This window comes from Microcebus murinus, chromosome 18, assembly GCF_040939455.1.
Source record: "Microcebus murinus isolate Inina chromosome 18, M.murinus_Inina_mat1.0, whole genome shotgun sequence".
In the NCBI taxonomy this organism is placed as follows: domain Eukaryota; kingdom Metazoa; phylum Chordata; class Mammalia; order Primates; family Cheirogaleidae; genus Microcebus; species Microcebus murinus.
In genome coordinates, this window is record NC_134121.1 from 52,517,126 (window position 1) to 52,541,629 (window position 24,504).

General features: G+C 35.7%; 1 protein-coding gene across 1 annotated transcript in view; it reads right to left on the bottom strand.

Moving 5' to 3' along the window:
• ABCA9 (ATP binding cassette subfamily A member 9) overlaps positions 1 to 24,504 on the bottom strand; it is a 58,855-nt gene that overhangs the window by 11,955 nt on the left and 22,396 nt on the right. The window contains exons 18-28 of the mRNA XM_012747410.3: positions 23,241 to 23,360; positions 21,667 to 21,865; positions 19,529 to 19,695; positions 18,769 to 18,902; positions 17,086 to 17,223; positions 12,634 to 12,744; positions 9,995 to 10,168; positions 9,700 to 9,813; positions 4,318 to 4,437; positions 1,420 to 1,488; positions 872 to 963 (exon numbers count right to left, since the gene is read on the bottom strand). Coding sequence (XP_012602864.2) covers positions 872 to 963; positions 1,420 to 1,488; positions 4,318 to 4,437; positions 9,700 to 9,813; positions 9,995 to 10,168; positions 12,634 to 12,744; positions 17,086 to 17,223; positions 18,769 to 18,902; positions 19,529 to 19,695; positions 21,667 to 21,865; positions 23,241 to 23,360 — 1,438 coding nt within the window. The remainder of the gene's footprint in view (positions 1 to 871; positions 964 to 1,419; positions 1,489 to 4,317; positions 4,438 to 9,699; positions 9,814 to 9,994; positions 10,169 to 12,633; positions 12,745 to 17,085; positions 17,224 to 18,768; positions 18,903 to 19,528; positions 19,696 to 21,666; positions 21,866 to 23,240; positions 23,361 to 24,504) is intronic.

Sequence of the window (24,504 nt, forward strand, 5' to 3'; positions counted from 1 at the left end):
ACTATGTGCCCAAAGATTTGGAACCAGGGATGTGTTCCAGAAAATCCAGGACATCTAATCACCATACCAATGTCTAATCAGTTACTCTCAGCACAGTCACTTCTTAGGAATATGTGTCAGAATCACTCTTTCCTCAGTGCTACCAATCTAGTTCCTTCCTTCATCACCCCACCACTGATCACAGCAGACTTCTGCATCTTTCCCTCATGCCACCCCAAATCACTGCTGTCAGTGGGTTTCCTAAAGGATGGCTGTCACCTTGTCACTATCTTATGCTACCACCAACATTAGACATGAGTTTGATTTCTATTTTGTATGCTAGGCCCAGATGTTCAAGACACACCTGTGTCTTGGTTTCTCATTATGTAATTTGCAAAGACTTCCCCATGCTTTCCTATTTTAAGACTGTCTAATATCTATCTTCAATTTCATTTTCCATCATCCCCCAACACAAGATTTCAAGTGTGTTCTGGCTGCCTTCTCAAATCTGCAAGAAGAGGGTGTTCATCTCAGCCTTTGTCCAAATGCTCAGAAGTCTCCCCCTTTTTGGCTTGGCCACACTTACCCAATTGATAATCTAGCCTTACTCATTATTTTAAAGATTCTACTTCTTGCATATAATTTTCCTTAACAGTGAAATTATGATCTGCCTTAATTTCTCAGTGTTTCATGTGTGGTGGTAATGTGGATTCTCTCAATGGATTGTAATCTCAGTAGAGTACCATGAATTATGGTCATTTCACATACCACAAAATACCTTTAAAACTGATCCTGTGCAGTATTTTTTACTTAATTAATTTAGGCATGTTAAAATGTCTTTAAGCAATGAATTTTAAAATAAAACAAGAAATTCTAATTGAATTTTCTCAACCTGAACACAGGATCCTTTCTCATTGATTGCTTCCTGAAGTTCATTTCTAGATATCGCAGAACGAAGAGGAAAATGAAAAAGTGAAGGTAAGGCTAGGGAAAAAGAAAGATAATCAAAATTAACATCACCATACAAGCAATGATTTCAATATTGGAATTGATTTAAGGAGATTGATTACATATGAAACTAGATTTGAGAACATTTTTTGCAAGATTTAAAGATAATCTACATATATTCTATGGAACTCTCAAAGTTACCTTCACTGCTTTCAGATAAAGCAGAATGACAGAATTATAGGAGTAGTAGGCTGAAATCAGTACGACACAAGCCGTCTAGAGTTTAGGTTTCACACCTGGCAACAGATGGTGATTGTAAAGATAGTGGCCCAGACTTAAAAGCCATTGTCAGTGTGTGTGCGCGCGCGTGTGTGTTACTTCAGATGCCCCAAATGCTCAAACCTTTTTAACTTGATGCAATTCAAAGAACCTCAAACCATATAAGGCCGTGTTCCCTCATGCAACAACATTGAAAAGGAAATATCTTCTTACTATTAGCAGTGCCAGATATACAATCTGAGATTCTGACTCTCCTAGGTAATCCATGGAGTTAGGAGAAATCTGTAAAATGAGGAGAAAGTGTGTTTAGATGAACCTTCATCTGTTCATGAAACTCATCCAACGTAAGACAAATGAATGTCCATTTAGTGGCCTTACCACCATTCTCCCTGATTCTCTCTCAGATACCAGGTTAATACTAATTTCTCACTGTGTAGTATGTCTTCTTTGCTTCCAATGTATCTCAGTGAACTGTCAACCTGTGCTCGTCTATAGGCTGAGATAGGTTTGTATGTAATGCCGTGAGTTGCCCCTTTAGGAGAGTCCTGGGCTGGTGTTGGCAAGACCCATTGAAGCAATCAGTGAGTTTGTCTTAAGACAAACCCTCTCCTCCAACTGTACCTGTCTTTCTCTCCTCACCTGTGCTCCTTCCTTCTATTCTTTCCCCAAGGGTCCTGGAATTGTTATATTGCTCTTACCCTCCAATATTCACTTTTGAGAATCATCACAACATCCTTTCAAACTGAGGGCAAAGTTCTCCCCCTGGAGTCTCACGCGTATACATTTAAGTGCTTTTTTTCCAGCATCCCCCCATCTTTAGTGAATAAAGGCTGAAGGGCTAATTTTGCTCTAGAGCTACATTTACCAAGTCTTTTTCCTGAGCAATTTTAAGTCCTTTGCAGTAAATTTTTAACCATCACAGCTATCTGCCAAATGACTTTTTAGAAATAATGTGCATAACATTAACATCATTTCAAATGATTTTGTTCTCCTAAGTGCCTCAGTCGCCCACTTCCAGTAATTGTGCCAAATCCGAAATGAACTCTGGGCTCCCTGATCTCTGCCCCCTCTCTGCCACCACATTTTATTTTTCCAGCTTCCTCATTCTAGTGTCCTTACTACATAATTTGGAATTGGCGAACCTCCAACACACCAACCTTTTTCCCCACTGTCCACAATCCCACTCATGTCCCTAACGTCTTCATTCTGTAGCTTAGAATCCACGGTACTGCCTTCCTTATGTAGGCTACCCTTTCCTTTGTCAGATTCAACTGCCAAATTTCTAAGCCTCATTGCATTCAACTCTCTGCCTTTCCTAAACTGCATCTGAGAAGCAGACGAACAATAAGAAAACTTTTCAACTTTGCTGACTTCACTTGAAAAGTAGCGCAGAGGGACTTTAGCACTGCCTGTTGATCCTACTGGCAGTCTCTGAAATAGTTTTCACATCTTTTATTCTCAAAACCCCAAGACTCCTCAACCACGATCAGTTGATGACTTCGGAAAATCATCTCATCTTTCTACCAGCAAAGCCACGAAACTACCTGCCTCTGTATTCATTTACTCTGATTATGATTTCTTGTTAAGTACATGGAATGTCCCTGTTTTTGTGGACAGGAACCCCTCTGTTTGTGCACCCCGTGCATGCACAATTTTTTTTCCCAGCTGTTCAAAGACTCGACTCCTTGGATAGTCCCGATCTCTCCTTTGCATCATAAATTTTTCTCACATGCGCATAGTATCTCCTTTCTTAGCACAAACAAACAAAAATCTACCCTCCCCATTCATCTGCTCTTACATTTTTCTGCTACTCTTTTTTGGCAAAACGCCTAGAAATACTTGCCTATACCCACGTCACCACTTCCTCGCCTCAAATTCTCTACTAAACTCACTCTTACTAGGCTTTTGTATTGGCGCTTTCATTAAAATAAACCTTCTTAAGATCACCAATGACCTTCATGTAGTCAGCTGTCATCTTTCTGGAATTCTCAGTAGCATTTGATGGTTTTATCACACCCTCCTTCCCGAAACAGTCTTCACTGCCATCTGGCACACACCCTTATGTACTGATACTTAAGTGTTTAAGAAGAGTTTCTGAGCAGAGATTCAGGCACACAGAAGTCTGCCACTGTTATTTGCCTGTCCCCCTGGCTCCATCTCGGACTGATTTATTGTCTTTTCCTCTTCCTAACCTTTAAATTTTGGAGTTCAAGGTCAAGTCCTTGGCCCTCTTTTCATTTCTATCTAAATTCACCACGTAGGTCGTATTATCCGGTACATGGCCTTTAATACCATCTATAAACTGATGAATCTCAAGTATTTAGCTTTTATCTCAACCTCCACACATCCCCATATCGCGTTATAATCTAACTGGCTACTTGGACATTTTTCTATGCATGTCAATTAGGAGTCTTATATCTAACTCGTCCAAAACTTAACAAAAAAGGGGCATCTCTTCCGCCTTTCGGTTAGAGTTCCCAGGAGTGAGGGTTGCCATAAGAACTATAACATTCTACAACGTTAGTGTTGCCTTTGACCTTCATAAACCAAGGCAGGGCCTCTTACTGAATGAGAACATGCCCCTTGCCTGTGGCAAGAGAATTGGCTTTCCAACACCAGAAACTTTTTTTTTTCTCCTTTTTTTTTTATTTCGGCATATTATGGGGTTACAGATTTTAAGGTTTCAATAAATGCCCATTTCCCCCCCTCCCCCCAAAAGTCTGAGTCTCCATCATGACCATCCCCCAGATGGTGCACATCTCACCCATTATGTATGTATATACCCGCCCCCCTCCCCCCTCCCACCTGCCCAATACCCTATTACTGTAGCACCTATGTGTCCACTTAGGTGCTACTCAGTTAATACCAGTTTGCTGGAGAATATATCTGGTGCTTGTTTTTCCATTCTTGGGATACTTCACTTAGTAGTATGGGTTCCAGCTCTAACTAGGAAACTATAAGATGTGCTATATCACCATTGTTTCTTAGAGCAACACCAGAAACTTTTAAACTTTTTACAGCTGAGGACTCTTCCAACATTTTTGCAACATTCAAGGCTTTCTCAACTGGCCACACATTTCATGACCCTAGGACAGGAGTAGAACTACTTACCTGAGAAAAAATGAATAGAGAGCCAATCAATGTGTAGGGTGGTAGTAATAGGGCACTGAATAATAACCCTAGAAATCCATACTCATTTATATCAACAGCAACTATTGTGAAGATGGTGACCTAAGATAAAAGCATAACATAGTGTCACTAAAGTGTAACTATCTGAATTTTAGGGTGTTTTTCAAGAGGGTAGTGATTCATCTTGAAAATTTTCTTGTCTTCAATTTCACTCCCCAGGCTAGTATTGCCATCATTTCTTTTTCTTTGCAACATGGGATTTTGTCAGCATTTTGTATTTGGCTGATTATGAATTTTTTAAAAGACACAACAGTGCTTCTCAAACTCAATGAGCTTACAAATCAGGTGGGGTTCCTGCTAAAATTCAGAGTCAAAGAGATTATTTATTATATATTTTTTTGCATTTTCCCTTTTTCATTTCACAATAGATCATAGACATCCTTTTAGGTTTAGGGACAACAGCTATTTGTTTTCACGGGAGCTATTCATTTGAATGGATGTGTAGGAATTTGAGAATTTTGCCTTCAGAAGATGTGTTTTCAATTTTTCTACTCCTATAAGTTATAGTTTACATGAATCTTTTTATACTAGCACTTTTTAGTCTTAAAGGAGACAGTCTAAAAAGTGTAATTGCAGGTTAAAATTTATGTGCATTTAAAATTTTAAGTTACTAACAGATTATTTCGTTAAAAGAATGTGACATCTATTCTCCTCCAAACAATGAATTAGAGTGCACATTACATCAGACCTCACTGACACAGGATGTCATAATTAATTATTGTAGGTATCCTTGTTTTATTGCTGATAGTAGGTAAATAACTTTATAATTTTATGATGTAATATGGTGTTTACCATTGGGTTTTGGTTATTTGTCCTTTCTATGTTTATATTTTCTTTTTACTAGGCATTTTTAAGGAACTGTGTCGTGTTTTCTTGATTCATTCAGGTTTCCTCTGTGGGTTTGATAGCTGCTAATAGTGACCCATCATTACATTCTGAAATAAATCATATCAATTTTTTATTATTGTTTTTTTAATTTACTTCCATGTTTGCTCAATTATTTTTTTATTTAGAGAGTTGTCTTTAATTTTTCCAAGTGAATTTATCAATGGTTTTCTTTTCTAAAGGTATCTTAGGTTTTATTATTAAAATTATGCATGCTTTATAAAAATAACTATTCAATTTGATGGATTTTTTTTCTATTTAAATATTTATGTATACTATAGCCATGATTCACAAAGTTATTTAATCTTCATAAGTATTTAGCTGAATTCCGTGGTTCCTACCAGTGCTTTTACAACAATTTTACTTTTCTTGAATTCTTTAATTTTTTTCTTAGATGGATTATATTTAACCTTAAGAGTTTCACCTTTTGAATAGCTGTAATTTGTTCCTGAGTGACTTTTTTCTTTTTTTGTTAAATAGATTTATTTTTGGAGCAGTTTTGGCTTCATAGCAAAATTGAGTGGAAAGTACAGAACTTTCCCATGTTCCCCCCACCCCCACATATGCACAGGCTCCTGATTATCAACATCCTACACCAGAGTGGTACATTTGTTACAATTAATCAACCTTATTCACAAATCTGTGTCACCCATTTTCCATAGTTTACATTAGAGCTTACTCTTGCTGTTGTGCATTCTATGGGTTTGGACAATGTATAATGACATGTGTCCACCATGATAGTGTTATACAGAATAGTTTTACTATCCTGAAAATCCTCTGTACTCCAACTTTTCTTCCCTCCCTTCCCCCAACCTCTGGAAGCCACTGATATTTTTACTGTCTTCATAGTTTTGCCTTTTCCAGAATGTCATGTAGCTGGAATAATGCAGTGTGTAGTACACTTTTCAGATTGCCTTCTTTCACTTAGTAAGATGCATTTAAGTTTTCCCCATGTCCTTTCATGGCTTAATAGCACATTTCTTTTTAGCACTAAATAATATTCCATTGTCTGCATGTACTACATCAATTCATCATCTTGGACATCTTGGTTGCTTCCAAGTTTTGGCAATTATGAATAAAGCTGCTATAAACATCCACATGCAGGTTTTTGTGTGGACTAAATGATTATTTTTCTTTAAAAAGGGGGCTTTGAAAAGCTTCATTTTCTGAGTTCATATTTGAGTATGTCTAATCTTTCCTAGAACTACCACTTGGGTACATAGAATTTTGGAGGAGGATTTCATTTGCTTTCCCTTAGATTATGATAACTGACATGCAAAATTATAGAAAATAAATCTGGGAAACTTGAAATTTTCTCTTTCATGGTTGATTTCCATTTACTTCTTGAGTGCCTTTATTTTCAAGTTTCATGTCTTAGTGAGTATTGGTCATTCCATAACAGTTCTTTCTTAATTTAGAGGATATTTTCTTCTATTATAATTTTATACATGGAATTATAACAGAATTATATTATATGAAAATAATTATAATATATAAAAGATATGTATATACCTAATGATTTACTATGTAAAATTTAATTATTATTTTATTGAAATGGCTTTGTTTTGGCATATTTTTTGTATTTTTATCATTGCCTTGCTGATTAATGAGATTATCTTAATTCTTTATTTTATATCTGTAATTAGATTTTTAGCCTTTTTCAGAATTCACTATTAGTTCTGAAATTATACTGATGATTATTGTGTTTATGCAGCTCTGAAATCTCTTTTTTCTCATTCAAGATGTTTTATCATTGTGACACTGAGCTTTTGTCTTATTAAATTCATGCTCTTTCAAAACTATAGAAAAAGCTCAAATAGAAGTTTTATTTGTTCTACAACTTTTTTTGAATACTGTATTAACTTCTTGGTTATTGCTGCTTCTCTTACTTTTCGATATCTTACGTTGCCTTGTGTGTTTGAAGAGTTGTCATGGACTACCTTTTTATCTTTAATCTTGACCATGTCTAATATTTACAGCTCTACTGAGATCTATTTGCTCTGATAAAGTATTTATGATTTCTTTTGAACACCTTTTCTTTCTTAGCTGACATCTATTTATCTTTTCCTTTGAGTGATATTTTGATGTAGGGTGTTGCTTTCTATAACATCTTTGAAACCTGGAGGCATGAATGCATGCAAGTGTGCTCAGCTTGGGCCATGTGAAATCTTGTTGCTTTATTCTGTGAGTCATGTCCAGTGCTTTGTATCAGTTCTCACTTTGTCTAGTAGGCAGTACATCTCATTGCCCAGCGGTGGGCACACCCTTATACCTTGGACCACAACCCAATTCAGTTTAGAGCCCTATAAAATAGCATGCCTCAGCATTCGTCCTCTCCAGGTAAGGCATTCTTCTCCTAAGGGTTTTTATTTGCCTTTGCCCAGGATGTCAGCTCAGTCACTCAAATACTTCTTTTTAGAGCTAATTGTCAGTATTTTATCAACTAACTTTTCCTCATCAAAATTGCTTGTTGAGGATGAAAGTGGAGTGAGGCGTCTAAGAAGTCAGTGACTTCTTTCCTTGGCCACCACATTTCTACTTCAGTTTTCCTTATTCTGTTCTACCCTGCTCTACTAACAAAGATGTTCTCTGTCTATATATCTAATCAAATCAAACTTGTATAATGTTTAATTTAAATCTCTATATGCTGATTCATTTTTCCAACTGATCTGTCAGTTCTGAAACAGGTGATTTAAGTTCAACTTGTATTTTTAGAGATAATTTGTGTTATGTATTTTGCTGTTGTGTATTATTAACTAAATAAAAGATGAGCATTTTGACTCAAGCTGTACAAAAGTAATTCATGTAACCAAAATGTTTGTTGCCCTGTAATATTCTGAAATTAAAACAAATGTGAGCCTTCTATCTTCTTCGTGGACTTTACATTTTGTCAACATATTATTTTTCCTTATTTGAGACTTTAGGTCTTGAATTCAATTTTATCTGTGATTTGTGTAGCCATTTATAATTTCCTTATTTAAAAGAAATGCCTATGAAGTCATTGCCCATGACTTAGTTGTATTTATTATAAACAATATATAGCTGAATTTTATTTAACTCAATTTGATAATCATTGTCTTTTGTTATCTTATAATTTGTTTTTACTCATTGTATTTTATTTTAGTTTCTTCCAAATTTTGGCAAAGATGTGAAGCATCTTTCAGATCATCCACTGGAATTCTCCTACCCTGCAGGTGGTACAACCACTTTGAAAACTGTTTGCTAATATCTACTAAAGGTGAACATAAAGTTGAATACTTTAAAGACCTAAACATTCCACTGCGAGGTTTATACTTCAAACTACTTATATATGTGCACCAAAAGACATATAGAAAAGTTCATGGAAGCATTATTTAACAGTCTAAAACAGGACATCATGTGAATGTCCATCAACAATAGACAAATAAATCATAGAATTTTCATCAATAGAATACTATGGCAATGAAAACGAATGAACTATCATGGTAGTTATCAGCTACAACAGCATTGATCACTCTAAAAAATGCATTATTGATTACAAGCAGGTACAGAATTATGTATTCTACATGATTCCGTTTTTATGAAGTTGAGAAACTGGCTAAACTAATCCATGGTATTACAATTAAGGATAATGATTTCTTATAAGGAGGAGATAAAGGCAAGAGGGCTTCTAGAGTTCTAGTAATGTTCTATTTTTTGATGTGTCTGTAGATTTTTGGAAGTGCTCATTTTAAAATATTTAGTGTGCTTATAATGAGGTGTACTTTTCCATACAGGCCATATTTTTTAACTAAAATTTATTTTTAAAAGATACCTTTGGTAATTATATAGAGAACAGTTCACAGGAGGCAAAAGTAGAAACAGAGAGACCACTTACAGATCTATTGCAATACTCCAAGTAAGAGATGATAAATGCTTAGACAAGGATGTAGCTCTGAAGTTGGGACACCCAAACAGACTGGGAAATATTTGACATGCATATGGATTGAATGCGGAAAGAGACAAATGAATAGGAATCAAAGATGATTTTGGATTTTTGGTATGAGCAACTAGCTAGGTGGATTTTGCTGTAATAATGTACTCTATTAAGAGGCAAGGAACAATTGGATTAAGGAGATGATTATATTTCAGATATGTGATTATTGAGGTCATTTTTAAATGTTCAAGTGAAATTGTAAGTGAATTGTTGGAGGTATTAATCTCTAGCATAGGGGAAAAGTTAGACCTGGAGACATGTTTTGGGGGTCATAGTTTATAGATGGCATATACCCACATGAAGAATAGATTTTAGATACATCTATGATTATCTTGGATTAATTACAATTTTCTGGAGAGCAATACTAATTTGCTGTTCTGCTTAGTACAAATATTAAAATACGTTCTTAGATTTATTCAAAAATGATTTTGAAGTAAAATAATATGTACCATGTGCATACTTACAATTAAGAAGAAAAACGACCAAATGCCACTATTTTTCCTCCCATTGCGAAAAATGAATGAAATCACATATGTCAAGAAAACAAGAGATGAGACATAGCCAATACTACACAGGGTCTGAAAATAGAAACATCAAGGTTGGATAAGGTTAATACTGTTTAGAAAAGTATTCATACTTACCCTTTAACTTTCCAAAACTATACTATAGCACAGATAATTTGAAGTTCTTTCGTTTAAGATTAATAATATCACTGCATTCATGAAAAAATAAAACCATTTTGTAATTTTTGCCACTTACTTGAATTAAAAGGTTTTGAATTATAAATATAATCTCTTCTGGGTTAAAAATGTAATCCATTATTTGCATTATAAGGAGGATCAAGAAGTATAGGGGAACATCCACCAGTGCCTGTCCAAACCAGTAAGCAGAAGGGTAGAGGCCTGAAATCCGTAGCTGGGAATGAGCTTTTTTCTGGTAAAAAAATAGAAGAATCACCAAAAGGTTCTAAAAGGTTGAGGTTTGGGAAATTGTAAATATATAGTCATAAAAGCATTCATTTTTGCTATATACCTTTTACAAATATTATTCTGATTTAGCAAATGACACTGCCACTTGCCACACCCCTGTTCAGAGGCATTAATAATACTACAAACCATGATGTGACTTCATCGTCCACAGGGAAAATGCACCAACATAACTAATAATGTTTCATCATAGAATGACCAGGCATTGTCTCAATAAAAAGATATCCTTTCTTTTCTTTCCAAGGCTACACTTACCTTTGACAAAAAGACTTGCAAATTGCACAAAGGTCCAACAGAAGTGAGCTTACCATTTCCTGTTAGATTTTTAAAATGTATGCTGAATATAAATAATTCATTTATAATTGGCATTTTATTTTGGGTCTAAGAAATGGTCACCTAACTAGACAATTTTACTTAAAAGAAAAAAAAAAACTCTTTGGGTTGGCATAAGCAAGGCATCTTCTAAATTGTTGCACTACTCTCATTGCCTTGAAGGAAACTATATTCTTTATTATAATGTTATGAAAACTAGTGTGTAATTTTGATATTGTGACCCACTATAAGCCACATTGATACAGTGATTGTCTTAAAATATAACTTGGACTATTTTAACAGTAAAGCATAAAAGCAATTAAAATTTTAAATCTAAAATTGAGTTTATATAAAAAGATATATTAAGAGAAAAAGTTGGAATGCACATAAATATTCTGGAAAGGAGAGTACATCTGAAAGGAGGCAGGAAAGAGAGTGATAGTGAGGATGTGTTAAAGAGCATGACATTTCCTACTCATTAATTGACTTAATATAAATTTACACAGTATATGCCAAGTAGCTGGCTTTGTGTTGGTCATGGGCACTTATGGAATGGAATAAAGGCAACAAGCAAATAAATATAGTGATAGCGACATAATTAAAATTGGGTAAGTGTTAAGAAGGGTTCAGAGTCATATGAGAACCTTTCAATGGGAAATGGATCGTAATTAGGGGGTCAGGTCAGAGAGGGTTCTCTTATCAAGAGATGTATGGGGTAGGGTCTGGGCAGCGAATAAGAATCATCCAGGTAACAGGTAGGAAGCACCTCAGGAAGAGAGAACAGAAGGAGAGAAGGCCCTTCGGTGGGGAGAGGTTGATGTTTTGGGGAAACTGGGAAGAAGCCAGTGTGGCTGCAGCATGGTTATCAAGGTGATAGTGGTAGCAGATCAAGGTAGAAAGACACACACACCTGGGTGGGTCACCTATGGGTTTTCAGGCTACAGCTGGGACTCCATTCCTGCTCTTTCATATCATGAGAAACTACTGAAGGGATTTAGAGAGGGAGTGGACAGGGTCAGCATTGTGTTCCTAAGATATTACTCTTTATACCATGTGGAAAATATAGTAGCTTTCCCACAGATATTAGTGCTTGATGTCCAAATACCCAGGGTTTGGTCCTAGGCCCCTAGGACATTTGGACGTCAAGCACTAACATCTGTGGAAAAGTTACTATATGCCACATATGGTTCTGAATGATTCATAGGTATTATTCTGCCCCATCCTCACAGAAACCTATTTCAAATAGATGAAACTATTATGCCCACTTCACAGGTGATAAAAGTGAGGCACAGAGTGATTAAGCAACTTTCAATGTTCACGCAGCTGAACAACGGAAGAGTCAGGATTTTGACTCAGGGAGGTTTAAATTAAAAAAGATGTGTGAGAAAAAGTGACGAGAGAGGTAGGAAGAAAATGGTGTATGTGTGGTCTCATAAAAGTAAAGGAAGAATAGTATTTTGTGTTTCCCATGAAAGAATTTGCTGAAGGTGGGGGAAGTTTGAGAGCAAAATAAATAAAAATTAATTCAAGCCCTTCAAAAACATCTCCTGAGCATCAGCAGATGATGTCTAGGACACAGGGACATGGGAAAGTGGCACCAGAAGTACCAAAGAGAGGCAAAAAGACTCTGTTACAGACTTCTTGAATTTTATACAAAAGCATCACAAAAATAAAGCTTTAAAGCGACAAATTTTTTCCAACAACAAGTCAAAGTGCTGTGGAGAGTTGGTGAGGGCTGTTAAACTGAGTAGCTTTACCACCATTTAGAATGCAGAAACCATCATTGAGGAATGGGATGGGATTACGTCAGTGAGTAAAGTGTCTATAAATAAAATTCTAAGTGATACACAGTTAAAGTTACCACTCTCTGTTGGCTGATACGGTCTACTGAGCTGTCCTTCCTGAGGTCTCCCATTTGTTTAAGAAAAATAGCATTTTCTTTATATTTGGCAATTTATTATTATATGAAAATGCTTGATTATTTATTGCATCAAGCACAAAAATTAGATCTACCACCTGCATGTCGATTTATGGTCATATGGGTGGAGGAGGGTTCCCTGGACATTAAAAACATGGGAGGACTTTGTTAGCTCTTCTTACTTTATAGTCACCGATGCTGCTCATTGCAATGTAAGGAGTCAAGGAGGCTGCCACCGGTATCCAGAAGATGGAGCTACTCAGGAACCCAGTCTCGTCATAATCCATGTGGTCCTGAAATCATGCAGAGCATGGTGAGCTGATGGCCACTGGGTATCTGCTTCATTTGTACTTTCTTAACTAAATTACGCAAATAGATGAATTGGGCTAAGCACTCAAAGCTCTTCTCAAGGTCCTATGTGCAATCTCTCACCCATATTCATTTTCAGTCCTGTGTTGCAGCAACCTGGATATTTTCAACCTGTGTCCTGATTTACTTAGGAAGATGCAAACTCAACAAAGTGATATGAATTGACAAAGGTCCCACAGTTAATAATGTGTGAGGTAGGTATGCAACTTCTACTCTCTGACTTTATGGTTATAATATTACAATGGCTTATATACATCAAGGCTGATGTTTTAGTAGACAACAGGGATTGTGAACTGTCAGTGGAGGGCTGTTTTGCTTTCAGAAATTGGTGCCAAATCAGTCCAGTTCAACATTCATGAATAGTCACTTCCCTGGTTCAGAATTCAAGTGCTTTCAGGGATCTGGCAGATATAAATTAATGAGTAGATAGATGTTAGAAAATAAGAGTAATAGGCCTTGGAGAAAAATGGTCAATACGTGATCCACATGAAGGCACTGAAAAAAAAATCAAACCCCTGTGCATGTTAAAGAGGACCTTGAGTTTTGCAACAAGCCTTGACTTGATCTATGATCAGTTGTTCCACTACATTGCAAGTCATCTCTGTCATGAGTTTTGCAGTCTCCTTACTTCTCCATATTCTTACCCCCTCCTAAAATTTGGCACCCCTTGAAGATCTTGCAGCACATGAAAATTGTTTTAATAAAGATATATATGTGGAGATGAGGCCCTGAAAGAGGAAAAAAGGCACCAAAGACTGCATCAGCCATCTCATATCCTTGCCTGTGGACATCATTGTTGATTTTCCTGATTTGGAAGATCTCTGGGGATGGAAAATTCATAATCCATCTCAACAGCCAGCACCCTTACTCATGACTTGGTTCACGAACAACATATTATGTCCATATTACATTATACCCCCCCCCCCCACAGTCAGAGTCTTGTGTGGCTCAACCTGAAGGAGACACACAGAAAGATAGTTGATACCACCTGGGTGTTTGGGCAAGTGTCCACTGGCAAATATACGAGACGAATGGGTATAACTTTCAGGAGTTGGGAGCATTTTAGGACACTCCGAGAGATAGTAAAAATTGCTGAGTGATGTCAGAAGTGAGGTCTGAGCTAGAATGAGCTCTGTGCTATAGATTCAAGTAGGATAGGCTTGCAGAATTGCAAGAGAATGCCAGGTCCTGGGTGGAGAAACCAGCAATTCAGACAGAATTTATCTACATCTGAGTTCAAGGTCAGCTGGGCTAGAGGGTAGCAAATATTTTATGGTTAAGACATCTTTAAAGGTGGGAACTCAAGTTGATTGTTAATCCTTGGGAACATCCTATTCTTGGTTATCCAGATAATTATATATTCAGGTATATCAATTGAGTATAATAGATGATGAAACACATTTGACACCTCTATGTGCTACAGTTTCCTCAGCTATCTAATAATAATAAAGGAGATTGAGCATTCCTAATCTGAAAATCCAAAATCTGAAACCCTTCAAAATCCAAAACTTTTTGAGTGCCAACATGATGCCACAGTTTCCAATTCTACATTTGACTTCCTGTAACGGGTTGTAGTCAAAATGCAGGTGCACAACACACAGTTTATTAAAATATTTTATTAAAAATATAAATATTGTATAAGATTACCTTACGTGTATAAGGTATATATGAAATATAAATGAATTTTTTTTTTTTTTTTGAGACAGAGTCTCGCTTTGTTGCCCAGGCTAGAGTGAGTGCCGTGGCGTCAGCCTAGCTCACAGCAACCTCAAACTCCTGGGCTCGAGCAATCCTTCTGCCTCAGCCTCCCTGGTAGCTGGGACTACAGGCATGTGCCACCATGCCCGGCTAATTTTTTATATATATATATCAGTTGGCCAATTGATTTCTTTCTATTTATAGTAGAGACGGGGTCTCGCTCTTGCTCAGGCTGGTTTTGAACTCCTGACCTTGAGCAATCCGCCCGCCTCGGCCTCCCAAGAGCTAGGATTACAGGCGTGAGCCACAGCGCCCGGCCATAAATGAATTTTGTGTTTGGGCTTGGTTCCTATCCCCAAGGTATCTCATGAGGTATATATAAATATTCCAAAATCCAAAAATATCCAAAATTCAAAATATTTCTGGTGCCAAGCATTTTGGATAAAGGAGATATATATATACCTATAATAACAACAACAATAACAACAACTATCTCAACATCTTGTTAGGGCATTTAAATATGCTAATATATATAAATCCTATGGTACATATCTTATTTTTCTCTAGAGATTTTTGAAGGAAGGAGGACTGCTGAAATGTGGTTTGAAAGGACAATGGTATGATGTACTTTAGAAAAGATGAGCCAACGCCTTTCGTATCCTGAATCTCTGTAGCTTTCAGACAGCACACAAGAAACACTCAACAGTTCCCATAGCTCTTTCTGAAGAAGCACACAAGTTAAACCAAGCGTAGAAGCTGGTGAACTACCTGGATGACGACCACATCAAACAATGAGCAATGCAGACTGGAGAAAGCTTGATAGTGCAGACTCCTCTGCAGCAGCCTACGGAAACTCTGTTCTACAACCTTGAGTGCACCCTCATCTACAGAAGGGACTGGGGTCAAGACAATCACACATGTCACCTGAGCTGTGGCGACCACATAAGTAGATGCTACCAGCAGCAGATATAACTAGATAAAGCATAGATTTCTCCCCAGCACTATTTCTATAGGATAATCTCCATCTCTCCATCCGTCTGTTCTACCTCCAGCACCAGCAATGCTTTACTCAGAAGGGAAAGAAAGGGGAGTGTTTCAGAGCTAGAATACTCCCTCTCTTCTACTCCAAGGTGTTAGACCATAAAAGAGAACAAAAGGACAAACCACCCCACTTTCACCCCATCCATATCCCTTATGCCGCAAGTTGACCCTACAGTGCTTGAATTTCATAGGAAATTGAAGTTTTGGACTGCACTGGAATAATTCCTAATAGCAAAATGTGAACAAGAAGCTATAGAATGTGCCCAAGGTGTCATTTTAGCTGAAATAAAAAAGAAAGAAAGAAAGATAATAAAGATAATAAACCAGGCAAATGCAACATAGCAAGATGAAAGAGGTGACTTTATGACATAGATGTGCACATCCCCCTCCCCACCCTGGATATTAAAAGTTGTATTTGTGACAAGAACTACTCCTAGTTCTAGTTCAGCTGGTCCCATGATCTAGTCAAAATTGAATATTTTTTAATGGAAGCTTCTTTTGATGCATTACCAAGAAAAATAACGTTAGCAGCAATAATGGTAAAAAGTACAATTTATTGAGCACCTATGGTTTTCTACGTTTATATACTTAAACTACCTTGTTTCCCTGAAAATAAGACAGGATCTTATATTTATTTTTCCTCAAGAAGACACCCTAGGGCTTATTTTCAGGGGATTTTTTTTTTTAAGTACGGTACAACAATCTACATTTATTCAAATAGAGTTAAGCTGTCTTCTTCTGGAACATCTCATAACTTTCCAAACCCCGAATTCCATCCTGAATTTCTTGCAATTCTATTTCCTTTAGAACCATTGGCCTCAATCTCTCATGTCTAGCAATAGAGCTCTCATGGGGCAGATGAGAAGGGCTGCTCATCTTCTTTATTGTTCTGTGATGAAATGCATGGTTGTGCAGATACACTACGTAGCCACGCCCATCACTAAGTCTTATTTTCGGGGTAGGGCTTATATTGTGCAAATGCTTAGAGATCCTGCTAGGGGTTATTTTATGGGTAGGTCTTATTTTCTGGGAAACATGGTAACTTTGCCAACTTAGCCTGGTGCTCACATTGCCTCATTTACTTCTTAAGAAACTTGCATGGTGAATTTTTTTATCTGTATTGTTTGCGGATTGGTGAACTAAGTCCTACATAAGTCAAATTGTTTAAGAAGCCCACATAATCTAGCCTTTAAGACTGTGACTGTTTCAACTATGTCCCACTACCTAACACCACAGATGATGGCAGATCTAAGATCAAGTCTTAATTTTTTTTCCCAATTAACTGTATTTTCTGTTGTTTCAATGATCTCCCTCATCTGAATAAGGTTATAATGTTATGTAATCATTGCTGAATAGTATGTGTATACACATAAATATATATTATACATAGAGTTATTTTTTAAATATAAAATATAAACTTATTAAGAATAGGTTCATAAAAATTAATATGATGTTATTTCAGCATTTCAAGAATTTTCTTGAAAACTTCTGGTGAGTCAGTATAAGTGAGATATAATTATACTTACTGCAATAGATGTGCTTCTGTCAGTCTGAATGTGTTCTGAAGAATTAAAGATTCCAAGTAGCCCATTGCTAATGACATCCATGAGGACAGGAAAGCAATTTAGCCTTTTCGTATTACATGCTATTGAAAATCTGTGTTCCTGAAATATAATAAATATCAATTCTAACTTCCTATAAAGCAAATATAAAATTTAATGAATGGATATGGTAGAAAATCATTCAAATTTTTTATAACATAGGAAGGCCAAAACACTAAAGGAGATTGATATCATCATCACTCGTATTATTTGATAAATTCCCAGTACACTTAAAATCCAGTGTTTTGGTTTCTATATGCCATAATATCATCCATGTGGCTATGCATGCCTAAATTTAACAAAACAAAATAGCTCAAATGGTTTTTAGTAGCAAAGCTACAAAACCCCAAAATGCAACCTCACTTTAATATGGCTGCAGACTTTATTTCAAAATGTAATACATTCATTTTCTAAGTGAAGGATGCATGGATACTTGGCAAGCAGCAGACAGGCAGGCAATTGTAATGAAAGTATATGCTTTCACAAATACTGAGCTTACATGTAAAGTTTCTTCTAAGAGAACATATTATATATGTGCGTGTGTGTGTGTGTGTGTACATGTGTGTGTGATTATTTTTCTCTCAGAGAAAAAGAATATAAGTGAAGTATTAATAATTATCTATATTGCCCAAAATCTAGGCAAGGTTTGCGAATATATTTTTATGATCATAAATAAATCAAGCATATTATATCTAACCTAATTACCTAAAGCAATATTTATTGATGTTAAGACTGCCATATTTTAAAACTACTTTTCTAAGAATACTGGAAAATAATTTGATTAAGATATATTGAGGACTAGTTGGATTGAAGGTAATTTTTTATTTTTATTATTGGCATGGAAATTTTTCCTGAAAATTAACTGTGATGAGCTATAAATGTCACACTTTATGACACCTAACAGCTGTGATTTGTATATTTAACATGGTCTCCTGTTTTTCCATTTGGCTACCATAGCGCTTTCTGATTCAAACTCCTACAGCAGGTGTCCTCAAACTACAGCCTGCAGGCTACATGCCGCCAGCTGAGGACGTTTATCCGGCCTGCTGGGTGTTTTTGCCGCCACTGCCTGTCCTGCTTAGCAGCCGACTTGTCCCGGGCCCACAGTGCGCATGTGTGGAATGTGCACCGCACTCTCCAACAGCCTTCCAACATCTGAGGGACAGTGAACTGGCTCTCTGTTTAAAAGTTTGAGGACCCATGTCCTATACGGTTTAGACAGGTGATATAAATGAATGAAACAGTATGGAGAAAGGGCAAACAGAAAAGCAAAGGCCAAGTCTAAAGTGGGCAGTTATTCTCAGTTCTAACTGCAAATAAGATTTAAATTAATAATTGAAAGGGAATCCCATTGGTAATAAGATTAAAATACATTATTCATGACAGCAACGCATAGAACTTAATAAGGAATAGAGTCAAACAGTATTTCATTATGCATTGTTATACTGCAGGCTGTGGGCAAATAGTTGTAGTCCAGCTTCTCCTATAAAAACGAGAACTATCCATTTGTTTGTCCAATTAGCCTTTCATGTCAGTTGACATGAATTGTTTGAGTTGTATATCCATAGTCTGTCTTCGGTGAAATGCAGCAACTAGAGTCCAACATACCTTTTCATCACCTGACACAATGATAGCACCATTGTATGAGGGCTCATCTGTGCCATTTCTAGTTCCAAGAGCATCCACTTCTAAAACTATGTTCTGTCGCCTCAGTGAATGTACAAAGTTATCAATGCTTGACCCTACCATGAAGGTAAAGATCAAAGGAAACAAAATAGGAAACAAAAAAAGGAAATAAAGCATTGGTCAAGTAATAAACACACAACTAAACTGCATCACCTCACTCAAAACATACCATAAAAAGGACTGTTTAAGCATTTTCTTTAACAGGCAGAATTAATGCTATAATACTATTATGAAATTCATTCTGACATCATAAATATGACAAGGTTACTTTACTTTGAGACTAGGCATTTAGTTTTAATTTCTACTGGTATAAAAATACTATTAATAATTATAATCCTTGATGCTACTAATCTTCTATCTTCTTATAAATTTGGAACAGATTTTTTTTCCAGCACTCAGCAATGCATAGACTCATAAAGACAAAAGACCTCAAAAGTCAGTCATTGATTTATCTTCCTAAATCCTCTTTTTAATGACCATTAGGGTTTAAGTAAACTTGCAGGATATGTCTGTGAAACAAACTCTCCAATCTTGTATTTTTAATTTTTCAATTAACTTTCTGTTTGGCTTCATATGTGCTTTCTAAAACATACAGAATTTATTTTTTCTTCATGCTTTGTATTTCCAGGGAATCTGTTAACAAGAACAACACTCAGAAGTGGTATTTCAGCCCTGTGTTCACCTGTTTTATTGATGAGCAGTAAATGGGTCAGAGGAGCTTGTGGCTGTTGTCCTGGTGAGAGGAAGTACATATTTGGAGATAATTCCCAAGAGTCACTTTTTACATATAATTCATAGAATAGATATTCCAAAAGATTAGGGATTAAACTAATCCCAAAAAGCAATAACCTATGTGTAGAAAAAATATAAAAGAAAAAAATAATTTATAACAACCTTTGTAGGTTTTTAAGTTTGAGCAGATAATGGATATAGTAATAAAAATAAATTATAAGCACTAACATTTGAATCATGCTTTTTCTTCATTTTCTTCTTTCTAAAATGAAATGTTTCCTATGTATCTGTATTCTCTCTCTCTCTCTCTCTCTCTCTCTCTCTCTCTCTCTCTCTCTCTCTCTCTCTCTCTCTCTCTCTCTCCCCTTTCCCCAAGTAGGATACCTGGACATTTCATTCATGCTTATGGAATCTGCAGATTATGATTTCTGGCATGTCATTAATATACAGACTTACTACACTCTGAACCTTTTTCCCATCCTGTTTCCAATTTCTGTAAATGACAACATTTTGTCATTCACTTGGGCTACAAAGACCAACTATTTTCCACTCATGTCTCTCCTGTAAGTCTCTTTTCCAATGGTTGAAAATTCCTATCTATCATATCATCATCAGTACTTGCCTCCAAACCTCCCTCTCGCTTTCTCTTTCAAGTTAGGTCTTTATGATCTCTTTCCTGACCTCTTTCAATATTGTCCTAAATGATTGTTTTCACTGCTTCCAGTGTCTATGATAACCAAACAATTTTGCACTATTGTCCAATTAAACTTCTTGGCATTCTGTTCTAATTGTAAATCCCCTATTCAAAATAAAAAATGAAACCTTAATAGTTTCTTATTATTCATAAAGTACAAACTCATTAGCTCTATGTAATACATATTCTGAAAGTTATTTTGACTTTTTAATATACTTTACACTGCAATTAACTCAAATTATCAGTTTTTTTAGATTTCTCATGTATCACTATACTTGGTACTTCCTCTGCCTGAATTTCCATCTTCCTCTTTATTCTTAGCTAAATAAGTTCCATTCTCTTAGACCAAATCAAATTCTTCCTGAGCTTCTTCTCTGATGTCACTATTTGGATATCATCTTTCTCCTAATAAATGGCATAGTTTACAGGATTTTCTATTATTTAGTGCACACTAATCACCATCAAGGACAGATGACATGTCTGATTTATTTTGATATATGTTACAATTTTTTTTTTTTTGAGACAGAGTCTTGCACTGTTGCTTCAGTTAAAATGCAGTGGCATCATCATAGCTCACTGTAACTTCTAACTCCGGGGCTTAAGAGACCCTCCTGCCTCAGCCTCCCTAGTAGCTGGAACTACAGGCATGCCACAATGTCCAGCTATTTTTTTTTTCTTCTATTTTTGGTAGAGACAGGATCTTGCTCTTGCTCAGGCTGATCTCAAACTTCTGACCTCCTCCTGCTTCAGCCTCCCAGAGTGCTAAGATCACAGATGTGAGCCACCGCACCTGGTCTATTACAATCATTTAATAATAGAGTGTTGCATAGAGGTGCTCACAAATATTTTTAGGTGAATGGGTGTTCTCAGTGGAGAGCTGAGCTTATGCAAGGGGATAGTACTCGATGAAGAGGATAAATCTGGAGGGGTGTTAATCTTACAGTGGGCTCCAGGCACAGTTGTGAAGCCAAGGCAGAGACTACTAGCACACAGTCTCAAGACACAACATAGAAATTCTGCCTAAGTTTTCCAGTCCGTCAACTGCAATGTTGACTCTAATCTGAGCTTCCAGCCTGCTGCTCAGCCCCTATAGATTTCAGATTTGTAGTCTCCATGATTCCTTAACATAAATGTCTTTATATATGTATGTGTGTAAAAGAAAAACCCCAGTCTTTATCTGTTTTAATTATCTGTCAACATGATTAGAAATTATTTCTTCAATTAAAAGATGATTTATTTATCTAAAAGATCATATATATGCATTTGGTGGGATTTATTTTGTCCGAGGGTTTTTTTTTTTTAATGTTATGCTCTCTTAAACTTATTCACGTTAAATAAGTTAAACTTATTTTGAGTTCACAGACTAAACAAATCTGAAACATTCAGATACTCACATAGTCAACAGGCTCTTTCTTTCATGTTTTAACTTTAGGAAGCGAACTTTTGCTATTGCACAGACCTGCTGCCTCCAGAGCACCATGCCACTGATTGTTTTCCCGGTTCCGTTGAGGAAAGACAAAACTTGTTCCAGCCCAACAGGGCTTCCCGTGTCTTTTGCTCCATCGTTTTGTAATTGTCCCCAGATTCCTGTATCTAAAACATAAGATCAGTATTTTATAAAGTGCTGTTTCAGTTGTGCATTATTTAGCTTTTCCTATGATCATCTTTACAACCAAAGGCATCAAAGTTAACGTCTTGGGTCAAGATGCAAGCAAGTTAACTCATGGCATTATTAGAGCAACGGCTGAAGAAAAGTGAAAGAAGCAAAAAGTATTGAAATAATGAAATAAAATCTTCTGTTTTCTGATTTTAAAAGTCCTCTGTCTGCAGCTTTGTAGGACTTCATTCATTTTAGGAAAATCAGTGAAAAGAAACTCATAAACCTATTTCTTGCAAGAGATAAACTATCTTAGTATTTATGACCAAGATGGGAGAGCTAGCCCATGCAGAAGTCCCTCCTCCTCTCTCCAAGAACATAAAAATATCTGATAGAGACAATATTTTTAATATAGCCATGGTTAAAAACAAGATAAAAAGTTACCTCTTTTGAAAAGAAGTTTAGAGAAAATGCTTACCTTTAGAATTCTAGAAAGCTGTGATATATGTATAGTAAAGGTTAAATATAATCACTTAAAATGTGTCAAGCATATAACTTCAAATATGAATTAAATAGGGAAAGAAGATGTAGGAACCATACTTGATCAATAAAAAAATACCCCAAAATTACAAAAATAAAAGGCATAGTAAAGAGTAAACACAATATGATAGTAAATAAGAAACAAAGAAATATCTTAGAAGCAACAAGAGAGTAAAGACAGACTACTTTCCAAGGAATAACAATTAGGCTTGAGAGCAGATCTTTCGACGGAAACAACTGAATCCTGAAGACACTGGAATAATATCTTCAAAATGCTGTAAGAAATACCGCATGTTACCACACATGGAGAATGGTATAATGGACATTTGAGACTGAGAAGGTAGAGGGGGGAGGCAAGTGACAGATGAAAAAATTAACTATTGGGTATAATATCCACTATTTGGGTGACAGGCACACTAAAAGCCCTGATTCATACTATACAATTCACCCATGTAACAAAAAACCATTTGTACTACCCTACATCTATTGAAACACATTTTTTTAAAAAAGAAAAATAATTGTCAATGTAAATTCAAATTTTCTCTTCTCTATAACACTTATATTCAGGTAATATTAATATTACAGCATATACTTATCATCTGCTCCATGAGCAACCAGTGTTATACATTGCCCTATTCCACAGAGATACATTTTTTTCTCTGCCTTAAGTTTTCCCAAGAGCAGCCTGAATTGTAGCACTAACAAAAGCATATAGTCTCAACATTCAAAGCATATGTTCAAGATAAAATATTGTACAGAAAGATACAATTCAGATTTCTTTTCTTTTTTTCTTCCTTCCTTTATTATTACATATATATATTTTTTTTTTACCTGATTCATCAAGAGTTGATTTTCCTTCTAATTTCAGGAACACCTCATTCAAAGTTGTTATGGAAACACCATAGTTCTCAATCCCTTGGTTAGAACACTTATCAAGATCCCTGTAAAGGTCTTAAAGAAGGCACAAAAATAGACCAAAAGAATATAATACATATTGAGACTGGTAATAACCATATTTTTTAAAAAAGAAAATATTGATAATAGGCCAAATGTACTCATAATAAACAAAACTGCTATATATATATGTTCCCTTACTTCTAAAATTAAAAAATAATACAATGTATTTGTTAGTTTTCACATCGCTTTGAGTATAAAAGTTTCATTTAAACATTTTTCTTTTTATTCTCAGAAAATTACATACTTTTTGGAAAAAATTATTTTATTTAGTATATTTTTAAAAACATATTTCTGTTATATTAATATTATAGGAAGTGTTTAATTCGAAACCCCAATTATTTAAAAAATATTTTCCAGAGACTAGAGATTTGTACTTCCATGTTAGGATTAATTGTCAGGCAACTCCAATAACAAATGCAAAATAACTGATGTTTACATAAATAATTAAGTGCCACAGAATCTTCCCTAGTTCAAAAATGTATAAATTAAAGGAAAGGACAAAGTGTGCATGTAACTTTGTACTCTCTCTTTATCCTCCCTTCTCTCCTTCCCCTCCTCTTTCTCTGTATCTCTCTTTGTTTTAACTTCTGACTATGGTGTGAAAATTACAAAGGAGCCTTGAAAGAGATTCAGTGCTTATGAGGGATTAGCAGGTCCTTTTGAGAGACAATTTTTAAAAAAGATATTGGGAATGATCCTTGAGGTGTTCAGGAAAACTGAAAGTTGGATAAAGTATAAACTAATTCAAATATTGGGAGAATTAAAGGCTTCTATCTTAATTATAAATAAAGAAAAATAGAGATGCATTGACGATTTATGGTGAGTTCTTAAATCGACCTAACTCTGGGTTCTTTTCAGTTTCTCTAAACTGCTCATCTTCTTTGGAATGCATTTAATAAGTAATCAGGTAAAACTTTACTGTGTAGTCATCACAAAGATTTCTGTTTTCATAAATGACACATATCTCAAAGATACTGTGTATGCATTTTGTACCACTGATTCTAAGATGAATACATTTTATCACCTTTGATATATCTGAAATGAGGATGAGCCATAAATGATGGTAAATCGTATTTTAAATGGCAGCATTAGTTCTTTCTGTTTCTTCATTAGTGGCACATGCTGTAGTTGAAGGTTT